This window comes from Theropithecus gelada, chromosome 2 (assembly GCF_003255815.1).
Source record: "Theropithecus gelada isolate Dixy chromosome 2, Tgel_1.0, whole genome shotgun sequence".
Taxonomy (NCBI): Eukaryota; Metazoa; Chordata; class Mammalia; order Primates; family Cercopithecidae; genus Theropithecus; species Theropithecus gelada.
Genome location: NC_037669.1, coordinates 178265554 through 178290051, shown reverse-complemented (window position 1 = coordinate 178290051; position 24498 = coordinate 178265554). Strand labels below are relative to the sequence as shown.

General features: G+C 44.0%; 1 protein-coding gene across 3 annotated transcripts in view; it reads left to right on the top strand.

Moving 5' to 3' along the window:
* The window catches only part of OSBPL10 (oxysterol binding protein like 10), a 328230-nt gene that overhangs the window by 267680 nt on the left and 36052 nt on the right, over nt 1-24498 (top strand). For all 3 annotated transcript variants that reach the window (XM_025376268.1, XM_025376267.1, XM_025376266.1), the window contains one exon: nt 20698-20847. In XM_025376268.1, coding sequence (XP_025232053.1) covers nt 20698-20847 — 150 coding nt within the window. The remainder of the gene's footprint in view (nt 1-20697; nt 20848-24498) is intronic.

Below are 24498 nucleotides of genomic sequence, written 5' to 3'. Positions count from 1 at the left end.
AATGAACTTAAATGCAGTTGAGAGCAGTGTATCAATCCTGAAAACCCTGGCAGTGCTCTTTAGATTGCTCCAAATCTCCATTCTCATTTTTCTTGATCATCTCATTAGAATTGCTTTTCTTTAAAATATGTAAGAAATGTATATAACTTTGTTAATATTTACAAATTAATACTGTAAGAGTATCAGATCTTAAGTTATTTACAGCGAATGTATTTAGCCCACATTATGGGTTTAATACAGCTTTGTAGGTTACCCTGGAAACCCCCAGGAATGATGGTCATTTTTTGGAAAATGTGTTTCAGATTCCAAATATCTTCTTTTTACTAGCTTATGTACTAAAATGCAGACCCAGCTTGTAGTTCTGACTTAAAAAAAAAAATATGTGTATATATAGTGTAATTCAAGGAGAAAACTACTCCTTTGAAGGATGTAAACTTTTCTTATAGAAGATTGATACTAATTTCATGTATTGAATTGAGAAAAGAAATGGAAGCAAGAGAGACTTACACTCATGTTTATGTGGCTTTTAAAAATTCCATTATGATGAGTTTTTAGTGCTAACACATTTATTTAGAATGGAATATTATATAGAAATTCCCATAATGGGAAATCCTTGCCCATTTTAGATATTGCTGTGCTAGATCAGTGGTTCTCAAGCAGATGAGTGGGGACTCTTGTGCCCTGCAGACATGGGGGGCAGGTGCTCACAACGGTCATTGACTAGGGCTTATGAGAAGCTTTATAAACTTCACTCTCCACCTCACAAAAGCCAGGTTTTTGTTTATATCATCTGAGAATACAGGTTCCTTGATGGACGCAATCAATTGATTGGACGTAAGATACAAAATCATAATGAAAACAAGAGATTCTGTTTTTGATAATTTGGCTGTTAAGATGAGTTTAAAAAAAAAAAAAAAAAAAAAGGTCCAAGTCCCAAGGGTATTTTGGGGAAGTGCAGTAAAATTGTTGCATTTCTAGGTTGGTGAGAATGAGGTGAATAATCAGCATTTGGGTCTCTTTAAGCTGTTTCATGATGGGGGATGGGGATTCACATGACGTCTCTCTGGAGCCCCAGCTGTGGAGTCTGACAAAGCACTTGGAACCCAAGCTCTTTCAATGATTGCCTGTAAGAATGTAAGCATGTGAATTATTAATGGTTGTATAATGGTATTTCCTGATGAAAATGTTGTAAACATTATATGAGATCATATATCGCCAGTGTCCTGCTCAATGCCTGGCACTCAATAGTAAGTCCTTATTAAAATTGTTCTTTGGCCGACCTAGCTTATCTTTATTTGTAGATATGAAGTATATTGGGAAACACTTAAGAACATGTGTTGTCATGCTATTCTGGGCTAAGCAAGATTCATTTATCTTTTGTTTGTCTTCCAAAGGAGTAGTCTGGGTGTAAATAATGACACCTGCCATTTATATAATGGAGCATGGTTTACAAAGGGCTTCCACTAATAAGTTATTCAAATATGGCTTCTCCACAGAGAGCTAATTTAATAATCATCAGGCTAGTTCTGTTGCTGGTGTCTTGCCTGCATTTTCTCTGAGGAAGTCCTAAAATCACCTGGCGTGGCCCCAGGTCAGTGAGCATCCGCAGGTGGGAAGCCCAGGTAGCTGATTTTCACAGTACATCCCAGGCTGGTGCATCAGAGGAAATCTGTATATATGGAAATAAAGGAAATATAAGTAGGTCATATTAGATTCCTGTTGCTGCTGTAACAAATTACCACAAATGTATTCTCTTACTGTTCTGTTGGTTAGAGTCTGACACAGGTCTCAGTGGGCTAAACTTAAAGTGTTAGAAGGGCTGTGTTGCTTTCTGGACGCTGTAGGGTAGAATCTGTTTCCTTGGCTTTCCCGGCTGCTAGAGGCTGCCTGCATTCCTTGACTTGGGCCCATTGCTCCATCTTCAGAGCCAACAGCATTGCATCTCATTGACCCTGCTTCCATAGTCCCATCTCCCTCTGACTTCCCTCTTCTGCCTCCCTCTTCCACTCTTAAGGCCCCTTGTGATTACACAGAACTCACCCAGATAATCTAGGAAAATCTCTCTGTTTTAGGATCAGCTGATTAGCAAACTCAGTTCCATTTGCAACCTTAATTTCCCATTGCCATGTAACCTAACATATCAGGACTTAAACGTCTTTGGCCCTTTTTTTTTTTTTTTTTTTTTTTTTGAGACAGAGTCTTGCTCTATTGCCCAGGCTGGAGTGCAGTGGCGCAATCTTGGCTGTAGGTTCAAGCAATTCTCATGCCTCAGCCTCCCCAATAGCTATGATTAGAGGCAGCCACCACCATGCCTGGCTAATTTTTTATATTTTCAGTAGAGATGGGGTTTTGCCATGTTGCCCAGGCTGGTCTTGAATTCCTGAGCTCAGACAGTCCTCCCACCTTGGCCTCCCAAAATTCTAAGATTACAGGCATGAGCCACCACACCTGGCCATCTTTGGGCCATTTTCCCACCTACAGCAGCAGGGGAGTTGACCGGCATTCACAGAATACATTACATAGAGCATGGAGTTAAAACTAGGCTCAACCTCTGGCTGGTGGAAATTAAGCAAGTTGTTCTATTCCCTTTGAGGAAAGCGGTCAGCTCAGCTGGACTCATTATTGGAAAATAAGTGCCTGGCTTTGCTTTTTATACACAGTGAAGCCTTTTCAAACTTGCTTTTCCCAGGCTGCCCCTGCCTTTGCCACTCCCTTCCTCCCTGTACCTCCCAAGAGCCTCAGAATTCAGCCGGACATGAAACCATGATGTCTCATTTTTTACAGTTTCTACAATTCATGCTTTGGCAGTAGTAGGAGGATGATTTTTAAAATTATCATAAAACAGCATAATGATTGCATTAAAATACAGTAGAAACCTATAGGAAGTCAGAAGTAAAAACCCCGTATTTCCTTTTGATGCCACCTCCTTAGAAGGAGCTACTGTGTGTCTCTTATGGGAAATTTGTATAGCAAACATATATATATGTATTTATTCTTTAACTTTTTTGATACCAATAGAATCACAGTATGAAGAATGTTCTGTGGCTTTTCAATTTGACAGTATATCTTAGGTATCTTCACATGTCAGTATGTAGAGATTGTTTGCATTCTTTTGAACAGCTACAAAGCCATTCCAGTCTATGAATATATCTATGGAGTTATGTGCTGTATTTTATTTAACTAGTAATTTGTTTAACTAGACCCTAGGAGTGACATGTACGTTGTCCAGTTTTTCATTATTATAAATTGTCCTCTACACATACTGTGTACACTTACGGAAATATATCTTATATAGGGAAACTTTCCAGCAGTGGAATTTAACTGAAATTCAGTTAACAAATGTGGGAATTTAAAGTTTGATAAGTATTACCACGTTGCCCTCCAAGAGTAAGCCAAATGTATACTTTCTCATCATTGTGTGAGGGTTGCTATTCTGTCTCTCACCATTAAGGAATGAATGTCAAACTCTTATTTTATTTCCCGTTTATTTTTAAGATAAATGGTATCTTGTTTTTAATTTCCTTCTTTATAATTATGAATGAAGTTAAGCATATTTTCACATGTATTAGCCGTACGTATTCCCTTTGTCTTTAACATCTTGTTCATAGTCTTTGCATATTTTTCAGTTGGGTTATTGGACTCCCTAATTAATGTTTTCTAAGACTTCTTTTAATATACCAAGCCAGTGAATTTTTAATAATGTGGAGCAAGTGTTTTTCCACCTTTTGGGTGCATTTTTCGAGGTAAGAAGCAGTCACAACAATCATGATTATGTCCCCGCTGTAAAATGTTTTCTCATGAAGATCCCTTAGCTTGAAGCGTTTTGAGAGTCAGATTCCCCTTACATCCTTTTATAATTTAGCATTAGTTTAGAATTCAGCTCCAGGATTTTACGTGCTGCTGTCTAGGAACACCCACTGGAATGAGCCAGCAGGTGATTCTGCGTGTGGGCTGTTCTGTAGGGATGAACAGCAGCTATGGGAATGTACACTAACTGATATATATACACATTTATCCTTCCTGGCAACATCATCTAGCAAGACTCCAGCAGTCCTCTTGTTAAGAGAACTGCACCATGTGGAGAGGTGGTTTTTCTACCCTCACTTTCCTGCTGGTCTAGGTCCTTGCTTGAAAACAAAGTGAAAATATGGAGAGAGATGCATTCCATGGAGGTTCTGATTTGGACCTTCCATCCCCATCCAGGGCCTGATGTTACTGGTTTTTAATGCAGTTTTATGCAGGATACTTGTCAAGTTGAAAAAAACGATATATTTATTCCTTAAAAATGAAACACTTAATGACATAAAAACTTTTTAAAAGAAATTCAAAGACATTGGATTAAGTATAGCATGATAAAATATTCAGTTAAATATCAATTTCCAATAAAGTGTCACATACTCTGTTATTTTGAAACTTGAAACTCACATGAAGGATGCGTTTCATGATCCTGTTTTATGAAAACGGGATGAAGATGTGTTCAGGAATAGAGAATTCTGTCAAAATCTCTAAAGTGACAGAAAACCTAGCTTGGAAAGTCATCACGGAGTTATTTTATGCTACAGAAATGGAAATTCTGGGGCCGGGCATGGTGGCTCACGCCTGTAATCCCAGCACTTTGGGAGGCCAAGGCAGGCAGATCACGAGGTCAGGAGACTGAGACCTGAGCTAACACTGTGAAACCCCGTCTTTACTAAAAATACAAAAAATTAGCCAGGTGTGGTGTCACGTACCTGTAGTCCCAGCTACTCGGAAGGCTGAGGCAGGAGAATTTGCTTGAACCTGGGAGGCAGAGGTTGCAGTGAGCCGAGATCATGCCACACTCTAGCCTGGGCAACAGAGTGAGATGAAGAAAAATAAAAGAAAGAAAGAAAAAAAAAAAGAAAAGAAATGGAAATTCTGTGCAATAGAGTAATACAAACAAAAACTAGAATATGCAGTATTTAAAGGATCGTAGGTCCTACCTGAACACAGTTATGTCTTAAAATTCACCTTCTTTTTGTGCTAAATATAAGAATCCCACTGTTCTGATTATTAATAGTGCTACTACATACGGTTTGTGTTACCCCAGGATGATTACAGCTGTCTCACAAATTTCCCCTGGAAGTTTTCAGTGAACGAAGCATTTGAGAGTAGGACAAAGCAGAGCATGATAATGTGACAGTTTTTAAAGTAGAGGACATAGTGAGCCTTATTTGGATTTTATGGCAGTGGAATAATATGAAGAAAATACGAATTGCTGCAATTACCCTCTTACATCCTGAATATCATTTCACATCTGAGTAAAAGTACAGGGAAACCTTTTAATATCCTATGTCACTGTGGCTAGAAAAAGGGACACACGTAATGCAAATTAAAGAGAATAGAAAATGCTTGCTGTTTGGACCAAAAGATATTGAGTGGGATGTAGCTTTATAGTGGGGCATTATTGGTGCCTCCTCATTGTGGAATTAAGGGCTGTGGTAGTTTTGCTCTTGGTTTATTTCTTTTCTTTTAGGAAATGCTAGAGCCTGTTTTCTGCTAGATGCTTTCTTCTTGGTTTGTTAATATTTACAGAAATCAGGACAGAATAGGCGTATACCAGAGTTGTCTTTAAGAAAAATGAAAAGAATAAAATGTGAGCTTTGGGTTGTTTCTGATATTCCTAGCTCTTGATCTGCTTGTGGTACCAAATCACTGGTTTGAGAGTTGGAAGATAATGATCCAGAAACTACCTATTGAAGCAAAACGGGATGGACTTGCTAGTTTTTGTCCCTTAAAGACTGCTACCCTGTATGTATTGATATGTGCCTGACACAGGGAAAGTCCTCATTAAACGTGCCTTCCGTGGGGCCTGGAGAGAACATTATAACATTATCAGAAGAGTTCTTAATGCATTTTGCTTTTTCCATTATTCATGATGCAGTCCCTTTTGGCCTGCAAAGAACAGTAAATGCCTCTTGCTTCTAATGACTTGTAAATCAAAACTATTCTGTGGTTTGCGATGCGCTTGGTTATTTCCTTTGTGTTATCGTACGCTTTGGAAATTTCCATCGGAGGGTATTAGTTGGGAATTTCCAGGTGAGAAGCATAAATGATTAAAATGGACAGATAAAATTCAAAGCTGGAGTTGAATGACTGCCTGGTGTGGCCACTGATGAAAATACAATCACCCTTATCCAAGCAAAGTTGTTAGTTTTCCAAATCTGTTTGGGGGTCATCAAATGAAATTTCTGGAACCTTGTCTAATGTTGAGGAATACAATTTTCTTAAACTTGTGCCTACACAAGTTTATGAGAAAAGTTGTCCATATGTCGTGTTTGGTTTCCCCTAGCATCTAGCCCAGAGCCATCTCCTCACTGGCCACCTAGGACTGGGTTTGGAGAATCCGAGGGGCTAGTAGCACACTGCTTGCGCTGCTCCCCGCTGGGAGCCAGGCCCCTATCACGTCTGCTACTTTTCTACGCTGTTCCTCGCAGCGCCCGTGTCCGGGGATCATTAGAGCAGACCTTCTCAAATGCTAGGGGGCACCAACATCTGCTGCAGGGCCTCGGGGAGCAGGGAGGAGGAGAAAGGGAGTTGCTGTTCACTGAGTACAGAGTTTGCTTCACTGGATGAAAAAGTCCTAGAGATCTGTTGTACAATAACGTTATTATAGTTAATACTCCTGAGCTGTACACTTAAAAATGGTAAAACAGAAAAATATTAAGTTGGATATAAAGCGATACATGTGTCAAAATTCATGGAACTGTACAATAAGATTTGCATATTGTACCAAGTATAAGTTATAATTGTATTTCAATTAAAAGAATAAACAAACCCCAAACCAAACAAACACTGGTCTCTGCCTTGCCCCCAGAGTTTCTGTGTCTGTAGGTCTGGAGGGGGGCCCTAGACTTGCATTTCTATCCAATTCACAGTGATTCTGCTGCTGCAGGTCCGGGGACCACAGTAGACCTAATTTAGAGGCTTTCCCTGCTGCCACTTTGCATTCCCCCAGTGCTTTACATGTTTTCTTCTGTCCCTGCTGCAGAGTTCAGGCCCATAACTGCATAATTTATGGGAAAAGCAAGACAGTCTAGCAATTAGTGGCATCAAATATACAGTTCTGAAAGAATCACTGACATGGTGCCATCCACTTGAGTCTTGTGTTTCTTTCTGAATAAAGCCATTTACCATCTGCAGATCAGAAGAAATCCATCACCCAGCACAAAGCATAAATCAATAATAATTTAAACTGTGGATCTAGAAAGCCAGAATTCTAGTCTCGGCATGTACCCGTGCTTACGATAGAGGCAAGTCATAGGTAGTAGAATTCCTTTCAGTTTTTAGGCGCAGAATCATTTTATTACTATTGGCTACCCCAACTACATTATTCCTTCATCAGTTTGTTTTTGAAATGGAGGTGTTTGTAAAATTGTTCTTCGGTGTTTCATCAGGAATTTTAGATTTTGAAAATAATCTCTTCCCACTGAACTTTATATGACCAAGAAGTTAAGGAAAGATAGGCATGGCAGTAATATTCGAGTGATCCCAGTAAAACTTCAACGTGGGATTTAGAGGAGGGAAGGATTGCTCATGCCCAGATTGTTAGAGCCAGCATCGTGGCGCCAGTGCTGTTCGTACACGTAAATAACAATTGGTGGAAGGAGTAGAAATGGATTGGGAGGCCATCAACAGTTAGAGCACCACTCTCCAATCAAACTTGCTGCAGTGATGCAAGTGTTTTCTTTCTACACTGTCCAATATGGTAGCCACTAGTCTGAATGTGGTTAGTGCTATCGAGGAACAAACTTTTAAATTGTGTTTAATTTTAATTATTTTAAGTAGCTAAGTGCTAAGTGTAATGTAGGTCCTCAGTCTAGCCTAGAGGAAGTTTAGGAGGGGAGGGGAAGTATGGGTCAGACTGAGGAAGCCCAAAGTACTGGCTGAGTAGACATTTTCGTCTAGGCAGTGGGAAGCCATTGAAGACCTTTTTTTTTTTTTGACACAGCCCTCAGGAGATCCTGAGAACGTGTGCCTGATTGAAGACTTCTGAACAGAGCACTGGGTGTCTGGGGAAGAACGCTCTGGTGGTGTGGTACAAGACAGTGTAAGAGAAGGAGTCTGGAGCGGAAGGATGAGCTGGGAGGCCGGCAGGGCCCTACATTTTTGTGACCAAAGCCTAGGGTGTGGTAGCAGCAAAGATGAGGAAAGGAAGGGATGGTGGGCCAGGTGGGTCTCTGGATGGGAGGGGTCCGGGAACTTGCAGGTCTCAAGCCTGGGTGACTAGGATGGTGCACAGAACAGGAAGGGCAGGATGCGGCTGCTGGGCTCCTTTATCGCGTGCAGGCAGGGCTGAAAGGAGGGGAGCAGAGATGAGAACAGCCCTTCTCCCAGCTGAATGCCACCTGCCCATGTGTGTCATCTTAGATGTTTTTTATTGCCCATCGTGTTTAGTGGAATAATTGGATCTGCAGACAGTTTTGACTGGTCCATTTTGCCTCTCACTCCACCCCGCTGCCTCTTGTGCTTTCTCTCTCTCTTCCTTACCTGCCGGCTGCCAGCTCCCTGCCTTGCCTCTGATTACTGCACCCCCGCAATAACTCACTGTTTGATCTTCCACGGATACAGGAACTCAAAACCCAACTACTGTCTGCCCAGCAAGGCTGCAGGGTCCAGGGTGACCCAGGCCATGTCCTACACTGATTGTAATCCTCCTCCGTGCCTAACACAGAGCCTTACGTGTATATTTACCCAGTAGAGGAGAAGGAAGGACGTCAAACATTTCACTACCACCCCCCAGTGTGTGTCGGTCTCCCTCACGCTGGACTGTGGCAGGAGTCTTCCAAAACTGCCCTCAGTGCCCGTCCCCCCTGTGTGCAATCATATCGTTGCTTGCTTAACCATTCATCTTCTAGGGCCTGAGTTCTATTACCCAGCCTCCTCAGAATCTTCAGCAGTTCCTCATTTCCATAGGGGAAAGCCAGCTGTTTATTTCCTTTACTTATGCAACGAATAAGTCAATGTCAGATAGTATTTTTGTTAATAAAGCCACAGCAGCTAGCAAAACATTTTGGTCCTGCTTCCTGTGAGCTGACTTCCTGCAAGGGGGAAGAGATGATAAATACACATATAATACAGTTGAGAGTGATCAGTGCTGCAAGGTAAAGCAGAGCTGAGGAAGGAGCAAACCGCGGAGAGGGAGGAGAGGGAGTGGTGCTGGCCTAGATGGTCAAAGGCTGCTGTGGTGAGGGGACATTGGAATTAAGATCTGTGTGAGGCCGGGTGTGGTGGCTCATGCCTGTAATCCCAGCATTTTGGGAGGATGAGACGGGTGGATCAGGAGTTCAAGACCAGCTTGGGCAACATGGTTAAACCCCATCTCTACTAAATATACAAAAATTAGCCTGGCATGGTGGTAGGCACCTGTAATTCCAGCTGCTTGGGAGGCTGAGGCAGGAGAATCACTTAAGCCCAGGAGGGGAGGGTTGCAGTGAGCTGAGATTGTGCCACTGCACTCCAGCCTGGGCAACAGAGTGAGACTCTGTCTCGAAATAAAAAATAAATAAGTAAAATAAAATTTAAAAAGATCTGAGTGAAGTGAGGGGGAAGTGGATGAAGAAGACCAATAAGAGCAGGTGCAAAGGCCCTGAGGTAGGCCTCTCCTTCACGTGTTCCAAGAACAGAAGGTGGCTGGGAGGGGTGAGTAGGGTGAACAAGGAGGGGAGTGTGATCAAGCGAAGAGAAGTCGTGGGGCAACATCGTGTAGGGCCTCGTGGACCGCAGTCAGGACTTTGACATTTAGTCTGAGTCAAGAGGGGAGGGCTTTCAGCCTAGGAGTTATATGATCAACTTTATGATTTGGGAGGCCGAGACGGGCGGATCACAAGGTCAGGAGATCGAGACCATCCTGGCTAACACGGCGAAACCCCGTCTCTACTAAAAACACAAAAAAATTAGCCGGGCGAGGTGGCGGCGCCTGTGGTCCCAGCTACTTGGGAGGCTGAGGCAGGAGAATGGCGGGAACCTGGGAGGCGGAGCTTGCAGTGAGCTGAGATCTGGCCACTGCACTCCAGCCTGGGCGACAGAGCGAGACTCCGTCTCAAAAAAAAAAAAAAAAAAAAAAAAAAGATACCTTCCAGCTACTGTGAGGAGACGTAGACTGGGAGGAGGGGCAGGAGACTGACGGGAAGCTGTTGCAGTAATCAGGAGAGAGAGGTGATGGTGGCTTTGCCAGGGTGGCTGAAGTTGTGAGAAACAATGAGATTCTAGATATAATTTGCAGAAGTTGCTGATGGATGTGATAGGGAGCAGTGCATATGCAAGAAATTAAAGTCAAGAATGGTGCCAAGGCTTTTGGCCAAGTGGTTAGAAAAACAAAGCTGTTATTTACTGAGATGAGGAGGATCATATTTTGGAGGTATTAATTGAAAGGTCTGTTTTAGACACAATAAGTCTGAGATGGCCATTAGGTGATGTGTTTTCACTGCTGTAACAAATGATTATCGACTTATTGATTTAAAACAACACTAATTTATCATCTTATAGTTCCGGGTAAGAATTCAGACACAGGTCTCAGTGGGCTAAAATCAAGGTGCTGGCAGGGCTGCATTTCTTTCTGGAGGCCCTAGGAAAGAATTTGTTTCCTTGGCTTTTCCAGTTTCTAGAGGCTGCCCACATTCCTTGGCTTGTGGCCCCTTTCTTCATCTTCAGAGCCAGGAACGTTGCATCTATATTCCTCTTTCTGACCACAGCCTGGAAAGATTCTCTAAGTTTAGGGATTCATGTTTTTACATCGAGGCCACCTCAGCAATCCAGGTTAATCTCCTCATCTCAAGGTCCTTAACGTAATCACGTGTGTAAAGCTCCCCTTGTCACTTAAAGTGCCATATACACAGGTTCTGGGAATTAGGACGTGGGCAGGGGTCTGCTATCCTGCTCACCTCGGATAGCTAAGGGGGGAGATGTTGAATAGGCCACTGGGTGCACAAAGCTAGAGTTCAGGGGAGAAGGCTGAACTTGAGATACACACTTAGGAAATAAATATTTAGAAATTATTGAAAGCTGTTGGATCAGATGGGCTCTCTAAGGGAATGAGTCCTATTATAAGGCCAAAGCCCTGTGCTTGGCCTCAGCTGCACTTTCCTGCAGTAAGGTTCTCTTCATCCCTGACTGGCATCATTTCTGCTGTTGGACTGTCCCCTCTTTCTCTTGGCTGCTTGAAGCGCTCCTCTTTGGTGACACCCCGCCCAGAGTCTGCCTTCTCTGTGTGAGCCCCTCTGATCACCCTGGCCACGCCCTTCCTCCTGGCCTTTGCTATTTGATTTTGTATCATATACCTTTTCATTTATTTTTCTATTTTTGATGACATTATTGAGATATAATACACATGCCATACAATTTATCCATTTAAATTGTACCAACCATTTGATGGATTTTAGTATATTTACAGGTATATGTTACTGTCACCACAGTCAATTTTAGAACGTTTTCATCACCTCAAAAACCCTGGACCCTTTACCTGTCACCCCTGTTCCGCCCGTCCTCACAGCCCCTACAACCACTCATCTATGTTGCCTGTCTTGGATGTCCCATAGACGTGGAATCACAACACATAGCCTTCTGTGACTGGCTGTCCTTTAAAATCTAGATTTTTGTCCTTGCACACTCAAGTTTCCCACACTTTCTTTTTGGTTTTATAAATTCATTCCTTTTAAGAACTTACTGTACATCTGTTGTAAACCGCCCTTTGTGGTGGAATTCTAGAAATGAAGCCCTCAATTAGCTAGGATTCCTCCATCAAAGAGTTCCAATTAAGGTAAGCTGATAACCACAAGACCACTGCGTTCCCCTCCTGAGCCTCTGGCTGATGTTACTAATTGATCACAGCTTTCTTTCTCCTCAGATTTATAGACAGCCTCTACGTCCACCTCCACCCATGGCCCTGAGTAGCCAGCCCCAAATAATCAATTTTCCTTTGCCGAAAGAGGGCTGACATTTCTGGTCCAGTTGGAAAGTGGGTGTGCACTTGCATAAATCCACTTTGCTAAGTGCCAGAATGGGCATGTCCGAAGCACCTAGGGACAGACGGTAGGATTAAGTCTCCACCTCTGTGAAACGTGGTTGAACTAAGTCTCAAATGTTGAGTTGAAACTTACAGTCTGAAACTTACTAGTCTCCAGGGCTAGGAGAAAGAAAGATCCATGTACTCCTTCTCAACCAGAACACCGGCCCGTTGAATGCTGAGACCATATCTTAAGCAAATTTCTAGCTTCAGTATCTAATGTGGTGCTTTGTTACCTGTGATCGTTGGAGGTGGCTGAGGTGATAGTAACCCTTTCAGACTCAGTGCCTGCTTACCATTAAACCTACCCTTATGCCTTTATGTCTAAACCCATTGTGTTCTCTCTTATCAGAGCTCCAGGAAGGCTAGAATGGGGTCTTGAAGGAGTTTCTTCCCTACCTTTCCTAGGCCTAGAGAACTTGAGTAGCTGTGGATGGCAGGTTCGAATAACAGGTGTGGATGGCTACTGCTCCTGTCACCTCCAAACCACAGCTGGTCCTCTGGGGTCGGTTGCTGGGATACCATCTCTGATTCACTGCATTTGCTGCTTTGTCTTTGTCTTGCTTAGTTCATACATTTGCATGTGACCTTGATTGAGACATATTTCAAAGTTCTCTGAATCCTAGCGTAGCTCCAGACCAGGGAAGGGATGCTTGCCTCGTGGTCAGGGCCCTGCAGCCCCAAAACCCTCCGTGGGGAAGGCCTAGCAGAGGAGCTTGGGTGACATCAGTTCAGCTTTGAGAGGGAAGCTGCGGGGGAGAAGGGAGCAGCACAAGTAGGAGGATGCAGGAGCTTTAGCAGCAACCTGATGTCCACATACCACTGTGTGCCCAGTGCGAACGTCACAGGCCTCATCAGAGCATGGCTGTTTACCAAGCACTTCTTGTGTGCCAGCCACTGTGTTCATTGCTTTGTACGCTTTGCCTTGTTGAGACCTAGAGCAGGCCTCTCCGATGTGAGAGGTGGTACCATGTCCATTTTAGAGACAGGGAGACTGAGCCTTACAGGTGGGGCATAGCGTCTTTAGGATTGATCACCAGGACTATCTGCAGCTGGATCTCCACGCTTTTCTTTTATGCATCACTGTCTCCTAAAGCTGTGGTAGTCTCTGACTTCGTGGCCTCTTCCTTATCCTCACTGTGACTTTTATCCCAAATACTCATGAGCTTCCTGTGATCTGTGCTGCTTGTGCAACATCAGAATAGGGGCCATGGAGACCTTGGTCCCACGAGCATAAACAGCTTTGCTTTCAGGGTGTCTTTCAGAGCTCTCGGCCGTGTTAGTAATTCAGCGCTGGATTTGGTTTTAAAGTGCTAGTGTTTTGCTCATTGAGATGCTGTAAAGCGCCTGACACAGTGTTTGGCACTTAGCAGGCCCTCTGTGTTGTTGGGGCCCTGCCCTTTCCCTGCTTTTCCAGGCAGCAGGGCTGATGCTAAACTTGATTTGCAGCCTCTGGGATTCTGCACGCTGGCAGTCGGTATTCACGCTGGCACACGCCAAAAGCTCAGCTGCAAAATTGTTGCCTACCCCTTCATTTGCCGCTGCTTCTTCCCTTTTCTTTTTTGTACTTTCTTTAGGTTTTCTTTGCTATTTCTTGATTTCTGTTTTTTCCTTTCGTTTAAAAATAGACTCTGGTTTCGAATCAGAAACGTAGAAATGAGACAAAGACATGCTGCTATTTCCTGTGAATGCTTCCCTCGAATGTTTTAAAGGAATGCCTGTTGAATCCTCTCCATATAATTGTTCCCTGTTATCTTGGCTGATGACAAATGCCCCCACTCTCTCCCCTCCCAAGAAGTGACTTCCTTCTGCCTTCCAGGGTGTGTTTTATTTAAAACTAACCTTTCTACAGGTCGGCCCCTTTGCTCAGGAAGAGCATCTGTCCTTCCAGTCTATAAGAGCCAAGTGTGGTAAATGTGTGTGTATGTGTGGTTAGAGCCAGCCAGCCAGCTCATCCCCTGGGAGGCAGCAGGAGGATTGTGATGTCAGTGACGACAAACTCAGCATCTCCAAAAGGCAGCTGGGACCAGCTTGCTGTGTGGACATGCGTGTACTTGTACCTGTCAAGGATAAGATCCAGCTTCTCCGTCGGGTTCCCCTCGCAGTGGCCTCGTTGTTGAATCTACCTCCAAATGGCAAGATAAGGTCCCCTAAATTCGCTGGTGGCCTTTGAGGCACAGTTGGTTGCCTGGCTTTGGAAGTGGCTCCATGTAGAGGATAGTACATGTGCAGGAGCCTTCAACAGCTGCCCTGCAGCAGGGCCGAGGGGCACCAACTATACCAGACACCAGCTGAAGACATGTGTCCACAGCTTCTGTCTTCGGCATGACTTCTGACCAGAGTGGAACATCCACCCGTTCAGCTGAGATACCCTCTACCCAGCAAAGATGGCCTACTTTTGGAGAATTAGACACAGCCACCAAAAAGACGCTTCTGGAGGAGAAATCTCACCTGTGCAGTATGTGGGAAGGACAGTAGGTTCATCAGGATCAACCATTTTGCATTCATATGACAAAACTTTCTATCTCTGTGTCCTCAGGGGAGGTACTTTTTCCAAGCATGTAGTAGTGAATGCCTTGCCCTTGGTAGTCACGTGATATGAGTTTCTTACTCATACAAGAAGGCCAAGTGAAATTTCCCGGATTGCTGGCCATCTTTGTATACCCTGGGCTATGCTGATGTAATTGACGTATATACGGAGTCGGCCTGGATCTTCAGTTGTGGCTATGCCAGTTTTCATGACCTTTGCCTGTTAGATGGGGTTCTTAAGATATGAAATGTCACTGATTGTGAAGACACACTGTGAGGATTATGTAATGATGGTGATAATTTGGTTAAATATGCTGTACGTATTGGAATGAGAAAATGACTAGAGATAAAAGGGACTAAGTCCTTGGTTTTATGGATGCTGTACTGCAGCACTAACACTATTATTGTTAGAACGGAAGGTCAGGTGCAGTGGTTCATGCCTGTGATCCCAGCACTTTGGGAGGCCAAGATGGGAGGATCACTTGAGGGCCAGGAGTTTGAGACCAACTTTGGCAACATAGCCAGACCCTGTCTCTAATTTAATAAAAAATTAAATTTTTTTAACTGAAGAAAGATCTGAAAAATGGATTCAGGAATTGGTCCTTGGGCACTTGCTGCCATAGACACTGAGACCCCTTGGTTTCTCTTCTGCAACTCACTGTGTTTCTTGATTTATCCCCTTTGTCTTCTACGTGCCTACTCTTCCAATCTCTCCAGTCCCTAGCTTCTGTGTCTCGACTCCACCCTCTTTATTTTTCTAGAACCCCTTATTTCCTGACAAGCCAGCTTCTGTTGACTCTTTTCCCCTAGCAAACATAAGTACTCTTGCCCCCGTGGCCATTGTTACATGTTATTGTCTGTTCTGTGTAGTTACGGAATTGAGAAATAATTTGTCTATAAGGGAATGTCATTCCCTGGTTACTTCTTTGCCATGCTGCTGTGTACCTGACAGTTCTCTTTTCTGAGGATATCTGAGCATGGTGCTTTGGGTCTTCTCACCTACTGCCTGCATTTCTGTGACCCTCAGACTACCAAATTTTTTTTTTGACATGGCTAGATTTCCCCATAAAGGTACTATGTAGATGTGTTTGGTCTTGTCACTCAGTGCCAAGGTTTTTTGGTATGGCTCAGTTCACCCCAGTGCCTCCTTGCCAAGTTGACAGTGTGTAGGGAAAGTTGCCAGGCTTTAAAAATGATTGAACTGCAATATGCTTGCTGCTAAAAGAGAATTTGATGTTCATTCTCTAGCTGGCTTTATTGTCTGTCGTTGCCATATAGGTTTTCAGGAAGGTTGCAGGTCACTGGAGCTCAGTGGGTGATGTTTTTCTGTTGTAGATATTGTCTATTTATTGGATACTTATTTACTTGGGCATGAGATGGCTTTAGGAATCCATCTTAATCCTTGCTAGAGTAGACCCTCTTACCCCTGCATGTCTGTGATTCCTGGTTTGGCACAGAAAAGCTCCCTGTCCAAAGGCAAAATGCACCTTTAATGGTTAGGTAATGGAACCACGCAGGCTTCTACCATGATGTCTCAAATCTAACCAGTAAGGATTCAGTCCTGCGAATTAAGATATTAGGTTATAAGGCCGTGTACAAATAAAGGAGACGCTAGTAGATGAGACTGCTTGTGTTGACCCCCCCATCTGAAGGCCAGGTCTAGGTTGAGAGAGAAGACAGGTCACTAAAGCAGGAAGGATGGGGTGGGATAGGAGTCCTCCGTCTGAGGAGGGGAAAGCAGGAGTGAAGTGCCAGGAAAGAGAGTACCTTTGGGGACATGGGTGGGGTGAATGAAGCCTGTGACAGGGAAGTGAGTGGACTCTGCAGACAAATGTCTAGTTCATGGTTTTTCCTGGCACGGACCCAAACTGTAGTTACATTACGTATATGTATTGAATAAAAAGATTGGCATTTCCAGTCGTGCTTGAAATTTGCATTTGTATTGAAGAATTAAGATTTTGTTTAAGAGATGAAAGCAAAGCTAAATGTTTCTCCCACATTGGTGTCCCCATTGAGAAGACTGTTGGACCACACAAACCTAACACACATCACAGTTGTGCCTCCTGGCTTTGGCCTCGGTGGCATAGCCCCATATACCTGCTTCTCCTTATAAGTAAGAAGCAGAGGCCTGCGGTTAAGGGCAGGGTAACATCTGTAGATGCTGTGACTATCTTGGATTGGACCGTTCCCAGCCCAAGAGCCCATCTCTCACATGGTCTCAGCCTTTGGTCCTCAAGAGGCCGAGGTCAGTGAAGGGGCAGAGACCCTTCTAAGAATCCAAGGGGAGCTATGGACCCCTCTTCAGAAAAATGCCCAGACTTACAGTTTTTACATAAAATTTCAAGGATGGGGATGGATACTTTAAGGGCTGTCCCTGGGGCCCAGGCCAAGAACCCTTGCTCTGGGCACAGGCCACTGTGGGTCACTAGGGAATGTCGCTAAATCCCAGCCTGCCCGTGAAACCTTTTCCTGCCCATCGAATTTTCACTTATCATTCTCCCCATTTGCTAATAGGCACAGTTGCTTGATTTTTGTAGCACCATATGCCCTGAGGTGCTTGTGTGATAGAAATATTGAGTCATAATTTCTGTTTTTATTAAAATCCTCATTTTTTCAAAGCCTGCTTCTCTTTAAAACATATTTTAATTCCATTTTATCTTCAAGTTTACATACATTTTTGTGACTGGGCTGGCTCATTTGCAAAAATCTCTGGGGGTTGGGGGATCTGAAGATTCTTCTGCTTAAGTCTTATAAATTCTCTCAGCATTATGAAATCATTTCTCACGTTCATATTTTTCAGAGATGGGGGAACACTGTTCTGCCATTTTTGATGACCTTGAGACAGTTGTTATTGTTTTATAAGTGAAAATTTGCAGAGATTCAGAGAGGGGAGGCGTGCAGGGACTCCCAGGAGACAAGCGGGACTTTGTAAGAGAAGAGGGGTGTGGATGTGGATAAGCATGGGGACCTGATTATGGAAACCAGCACTTAGAGAGGGTGACAATTATCAGTCTCTTTGAATTCCACATCAGCGTAGTGGAATCAACAAACCCTTGACCCTAAAAGGGAAGGAGGTTTTGTGTCTTTAAAACTCCATCAAGACCTGTCTCTTCAAACCCTCCATTCCTTGCAGTGGATGCCTATGTGGGTGCTTTGTGGATGCCAGTAGATTGGCATTTACATTGCCACGGACCTATTTCAGACAGAGTTGACCTGTTGATTACTCTTACCTTTCCATCCGTGTACCCCCAAGTTGGACCGCGATGGGGGTTGGAGGGGTCTTCTCTTTGTGCGGATGGACTGAGCTGCAGTGTGGGTGGATTGAAAGTGGCCTCTAAGATGTTTACTGTCAACATGGTGTATGAAACCAGCTTAACTCTGATTATTTACTTGAGGCTGGGTAAGGAAAGTTTTTACAAATCACATTGGGAGAAAAAGGGCAAATTCTCAGAGGCTGTGGGAGAGAAAACAGTCCTAGGTCCTTGTTTAAGGTTGGGGCATGGCTTGCTCAGGATTTGTGCCACCAAAGGGCAGTGTGCCAGGCTCCCATGGCCGTCCTTCCCTGGGCGGGACTCCAGGGCCACCAGTCACCCCGGATGACTCAGCTTCTGGGGCACCTGCGCCAGCCTTAATTTCCTCTGCTGCAGCCAGTGTCTTTGAGAGGAATCGTCAGACACAGAGGACGTGCTGTTGATTTACAGTGGGCAAGACTGGAGGGGTTTGTGTTCACATTTATGTGTGTACTTAGTATCACGCGACTGGATCTTGTGAAAGACTTTCTAGCTACTGGAAGTCAGGGACAAGCTGGATTTAATTTTCGAGTAAGGCAGACAGCAGGAGGAGGTGTGGTCCCCGAAGGTCTGTAAACACATCACACTGAGTGTAGCAGTGAGTGGGAAAGATGAGGATTTCCCCTGCACTGGCTTGTGAGCAAATAGGAAATCACAGCTTTAGAAGAATGAATCATTCTTTGCTTCATGAAGTTTATGGCAGCCTCAGTGGAGCAATTGATTTAGTATGCAGTCCATTCTTTGTGAGAACAGCTAATTTCAAGCAGAAAATAATTGCCCACGAAATGGAGCTGCCTTTCCTGTTGAGATGTTTAAGGACTTTGCAGCCCACCCCACCTGTTGGGTACACCGTGGTGGTTGGATTTCACTTGTTTTTGATTGTCCTTTTTCTTCCCAAAGTAGAATGCCCAGGCACTGCCCTCTCCTCCCCCAGCTGATGCTGGGATGAGAGGAATTCTGCTAATACAGATTACTGCCCACCAGGTCACTGCAGAGGAAGTTGCAGCTGTAGCACCTTTCCCATTGGGAGAGATTTGTGTCTGAGCTCTCTGACTTCCGTAGCATAGACTGGAAATGGAAGCTCACAGGGAGCTGAGACAGCCACCCACTTTGAAACTGACCTGAGATCCAGAAGAGGCAAAAGGGAGGAGAGCCAGGAGGACAGGCTGGTGGAAGGGAGGCCCTGCTAATCTCAGCGTTAGCCATTCAGGCTCGTAGCAGTGGTGGCCTTGGCAACAGCAGCAGTCACGCAGCAGCACGGGGTGTCATGAGGTGAAGCTGGAAGAGACCCTCAGGGCCACTGGCTGTAAGTGCTGGGCTCCTGTGTCCTTCTACCCCTAACTTCCAGTGTAGAATCAGGGTAACTCACAGCTCAGAGACTTCCCTCTGGCTTCGCTTCTCAGGGTTAGCACAGGTAAGGATTCCTCAATTATTTCAGCATAATCTAGCAAAGCAACTTGCCAGTGATGTCAGATAATACCCATTATGAGGTGGCTAGAGAACTGGGCACATAATGAAAGAAAACTTAGCTTTTGGCTGGGGGAATATCCTGTGGGCTTCACTGAGACCTTCCCAACCATCTCTTTAGAATTGGGATTATTTAGAGCTGATTCAGAACACCTTAGGAGTATGTCTATGGAAAATGTCTATTTACGTTGAAGTTTTAAAGACGCCTACCCCAGGAGGGAAGGAACACCATTATCACCTCTCTTTGGAATGTTGGAAAAGAATGGTCAGTGTGGGTACGTAAGGCCAGACAGTTTTAAACACCTTGACCACTAAAATAACCTTTGTATGTTAGAAGTGCCTGTAGATATAAAATGATTCTGTCTAATGAGGTTAGTAAATTGTTCGTTTTTTGCATGAACATTTGGACAAGTCTGTATCCTTTCATATTTAATACCTTTGAGCTTCTGAATTTCTGTAGATTATGTCTGACCTGTTACTGATAATTGGAAAGAAATGTATAATGTTCTGTGCAGAGTGCTTTTGCTTATATATAAGCAAGCATCATAAGAACATAGGTAAATGTGGAGTGTGGAATGTGGAGACTTCTTTCAATAGAATGCTGAGGGCAAGTTTACCTTGTAGCCAGAGTTCTTAACACTTGGATATTGGAAAATTTTATGTGCAGTAATCCCCTTGCCCAGTTTAGTAAGTTGCCTGTTTTCTATGTAATGTGAAAAGATGGAATCGAGTGATTGAATTAATAAACTTGCATCGAGGAAAGCAGGGTCTGTTGGCCAGTGTGAATCCCAGTAGTATTATAAAGTTTCAGGAGTTTTGCCTTACATTTTCATTTGGTATCTTCCTCCCTAAATTAATGCCAATTCTCAGCCTTTTCTTACACCTGGTAGAGTGATCCTAATTGATTTGGATAGAATAGTCTTAGAGCACATTTTTCCATAAATAATTTTAGTTACTCCCTGGATAATCCAACTTTTACTTCTAAACAGAAAAATGTATATTAGATATGAAGTGGCCTGGGTCGTGCAAGTTAACGGGAGTTTAACTTTGGTAAACTCCTACTTGCTAATAGGCAAAATGAAGGGAGTTCATACCCATATACTATAGTTAGTTTCTTAAAGAACAGGGAGCTGTTTTGTCAGGGGAAGTCCCTTAGGCTCACTAATCGGGGAAGACGGGAGAGATGAAAGGGGATATGCAGTGTCCAAGGCACAGAGCCGACCCCCAGGGGACTCATCTGCCCCATGGCCAACAGGACTGGGTCACAGAGCAGCTCTGCGCATGACAGGATTGGGTTTCTTCTGTCATTGCAAAGCATATGAATTCATACACTTTATTTCTAACTTCTGTTGGACCAGCTGGTGATTTTTATTGATTATTTCATTTTAGCCAAACTCAGGCTCTGAATTGGTTTTGTCTGAAGATGAAAAAAGTGACAATGAAGATAAGGAAGAGACGGAATTGGGCGTCATGGAGGATCAGCGTAGTATAATTCTTCATCTCATTTCACAACTCAAACTTGGAATGGATTTGACCAAGGTAGGTTGGCATGTCCCCCTGGATTTGTGGTCCATTGTTGGGGTTCTGTCTCTATCCTCAAGCCTTCTCGATATACATTCTTTTCATTGCGGTGAGATTGGAGAAGTAGAGTGGGGAAAAAGGCCAGCATTGCTTTCAAGTATGGATATTCCAGGTATAATTTGAAAGGACATTTTTGTACACAAATGGTTATCCTCAGGGCTGGGCAGCCTTGCATTTGATTCTCGGGAGGAGGTGCTACTCTACAAGGGCAGGGAGAACATCAGAAAAAGCATATGAGATGGTATGGAAAATTCAAGGTACTATTTCTTTGTTTCTTGCTGTGTTCTAGAGATAATTGTAGGTGGCCTATAGAGATGACTATGACACAGTGGCCATAGAGGGAAAAGATGGGGAAGGCAAATGGTGGCGCCGGGAATGAGGCCACTCTGCACACCCAACCTCACGACTGGCTGAGGGCTGTCCTTAGCTGTAACCGCTGGTCCCCAAGGGTAACCTTGTTGGTGATTCGAATCTTATTGCCATAGGTAGAAGTGGAACCAACTCTTCTTGGTGCTGAGTGCAGGCAGGATGCTTCCTGAGGAACCTCACCAAGAGTACCCGTGTCCTCACCACTAATGTCATGGAGAGGGTCCCACATACGTTACCCCTCACCTCTAGTCAGTAGCTTCATTCTGGAGGCAAGCAGGAAAGGCAATTTTGTATATAGCTGAAAGGTTGTGTGGTGTCACTGGGGCCATTGTTAGGTGATGGAAAGAACCTGGAGTTCGTCCTTCCTGGGTTCCACTCCCAGCCAGTTACTCCAGTTGGGAGCCTTCCTGGCATGGTGGCATGAGAATTGCAGGAGGTGTGCAGAGGACCTAACCCGGTGCTGAGCTCCTAGCAAGTGTGTCACCATCTTATCCTTATGAAATGCTATGTTATGTGATTTGACTGTGGTAGGGTAGAGAAGTAGCTGTCACACAGACAGACATGATCTGTGGGGAGGGTGTGCTGGGAAAGGAAGTTCTAGATTCTGAAGGCCAGCTAGAAAAATGTGGATGTCAGAGCCACTGAAGGCACAGCCTGGGGAACAGCCCTAAGGGCAGTTGGCTTGGTTGGCCACAGTGAAGGCTCTGGATTCCACAATCTCATCTCGGACTAGGCAGGGGGCCAGAGGAGAGAGGGAAGTGGCAGGAGTGTGAGGAATTCTTTGAAGAGGAAGATGACAGAACAGGGTGACAAACCATTTATAGAAGATAGGAGAGAGACTGAGGAGATGGGAGCCTCTCAGATGACAGACAAATCTTTTCTTTGAAGTGTTTTCATGGGTTTGAATGTGAGCGTGTCTGATATTCTGGGAGACTGCACCACTTTAAACAAAACAGTGGGCCCACACGGAGGACGCCAGACATAGAAATTTCCCTCTTCGCCATCCTCCACCCTCTGTGTGGCTGCTTTTGTTTTGCACGCCAAGCTATGACGACCTGTTCTCCATGCTGCTGCCTTCCTTTCATTTCAGTCCTCTAGCTAGATAATGCTCATTGTTTTTCAGCTACAGGAGTCATTTAAATGCCTGACTTTTAAAAGATACCCATGTTTTATTCTTGTGGATTGTGTAGACACCCAGATGGAGCTTGAGTTAAAGTTTGATGAAGTGTGCATGATAATAATGTATACAAGTACGATCTAAAATCACAGTGTTTGCAAACTGGATCATGAACCATTAGTGGGTTGTGAAACCATTTCTAAAGAATGAAATAAAATACAGAAGAAAATATCAGAGCATTCTGCACATGAAACCTAGTTCTTTTGATACATGTGTACTGGGTCCCGATGTAAAATATATTCTCATTGTGGATTTTTTTAATGTTTATAAAACTCAGACCTAGAATCATGAATGACAGAGGAAAGAGATTGTAAGAGAAATTGAAATTGCCAAGGTCAGATATGGAGAAGCAAGAAAATGCTGAGAGGACTATATTATGGCAAGCTGAGTATCTGAGCGACTTCACGTTATTCCTGTCTTGGCCTAAAATAAAGAAATATCGCAACTATGCCTTTCGTGTTTATTATGGTTTTATTAGAATATGATTGTTTTGCATTTTCAGAGCCACAGCCTCTTCCTGAAAGAGCAGACATTGCATTTCTCCCAATACTCAGTTGAGTACCTGAAAGAGTAACTTTTCCTGTCTAGAGTTTATTAACTTACTTTACAGGGAAGACTCTGTCATTCAAAAACCAAAGGAAGACTTGACAAACTGAAATACTTGTGAGAGAAAGAGGTAGAACTGTTACTATCCTATGTGGTTTCTTGGCTTCTGTTGCCTTGCATTATAAAAAGGTTGATGAAATTTCCTCTCTCCTTACTGTCCCCTTTTCTTGGCACTTGTCCATGTCATTAAGTTAACCCTGTACTAAATAAGCAAGCAGTGGAAGAACTTAGCTAGAATGGAGTATCTGATGAGCAGGCACCCTGGAGAGAGAATCTTCTTCACCTCAAGGATGAAGGTCTAGTCTCTCTCCAAAAACAAGTATACTTCCGTATCCCTGAGGATGTGCCAGTGTTGACACATTTGTGAGTCATGACCAGCCCAACTGGGCACGTAGTGCTGTATCTTGCCATGTTTCACTGTGGTTACCAGACAGGGCCAGGTTCGTGGATGTTTGACCTGTGAGGTTGCTCAGTACCCCATGCTCGGAAGGGCTCCAGGCTTGGATTAATGCCCTGCTATCACTGTCTTGAAATTCTCAATAATTTTCAAATAAGGGGACTTGCGTTTTCACTTTCCACTGTGCCCCACACAGCATGTAGCTTCCTGCTTCCAGAAGCACCCTTGTCTGCCTTCTTTGCTCAGGGTGGCACCATAACCCCAAGTTACTGGTGACTACCACCACTGGATAACCCACTGTATTTCCACATATTGTGGGTAGCCTAGAAAAGAAGAGAGGATGGAGGAACCACAGTGAGGTGGAGGGTCACCAAAGGTCTGGAGTGTTGTGCATGCTGGTGAGTGGCTCCATTGAACCTGGAGTGGGCATTAGGATCAGATCCTACAGAGCCTATGGGCCATGTGAAGGGGACAAACTTGATCCTGAGGACTATGGGAAGCCTTGGAAAGTTTGAGCAAATGAGCAACATCGTGTGGTGTTAAGGAGATCCTGACATGACTGTTGTGCCAAGTTCCAGGCTCCAAGAAGGGCCCACAAAATGCAGTATTGAGGTTGGAGGCTTAGGACCATTTTTACCTAGTTTTCAGGGACATGAAAGGCAACCATTTGTAATGCGTTCACTCATGTAACATGTATTTATTGAGCACTGCACATGCTAGATACTGTTTTAGACAGTGGGATTGCAGCAGAGCATTCAGAATCCATGCCCTGATGGGGCCTGAGTGATGATGGAAGGAAACAGACAAGAAACAAGTGAGAGAGAGGGAAGGAAGGACGAAAAGAAAAGGAGATAGAGATGAAGTATAATGAAGAGAAATAGAGCATGTTAGGGAGGATAGCTGGTGGTGGGATAGGAGTCCCTCTTAGGTAAACTGGTCAGGGTGGCTAGGTAACATTTGAGTGGAGAGCAGATTTAAATGAGGGAGACAGCCATGTGAGCATCTATGGAAGAGTGTTCTGGTCAGGGGGGATGGGGGTGAAAAAGGCCCAAGATGGATC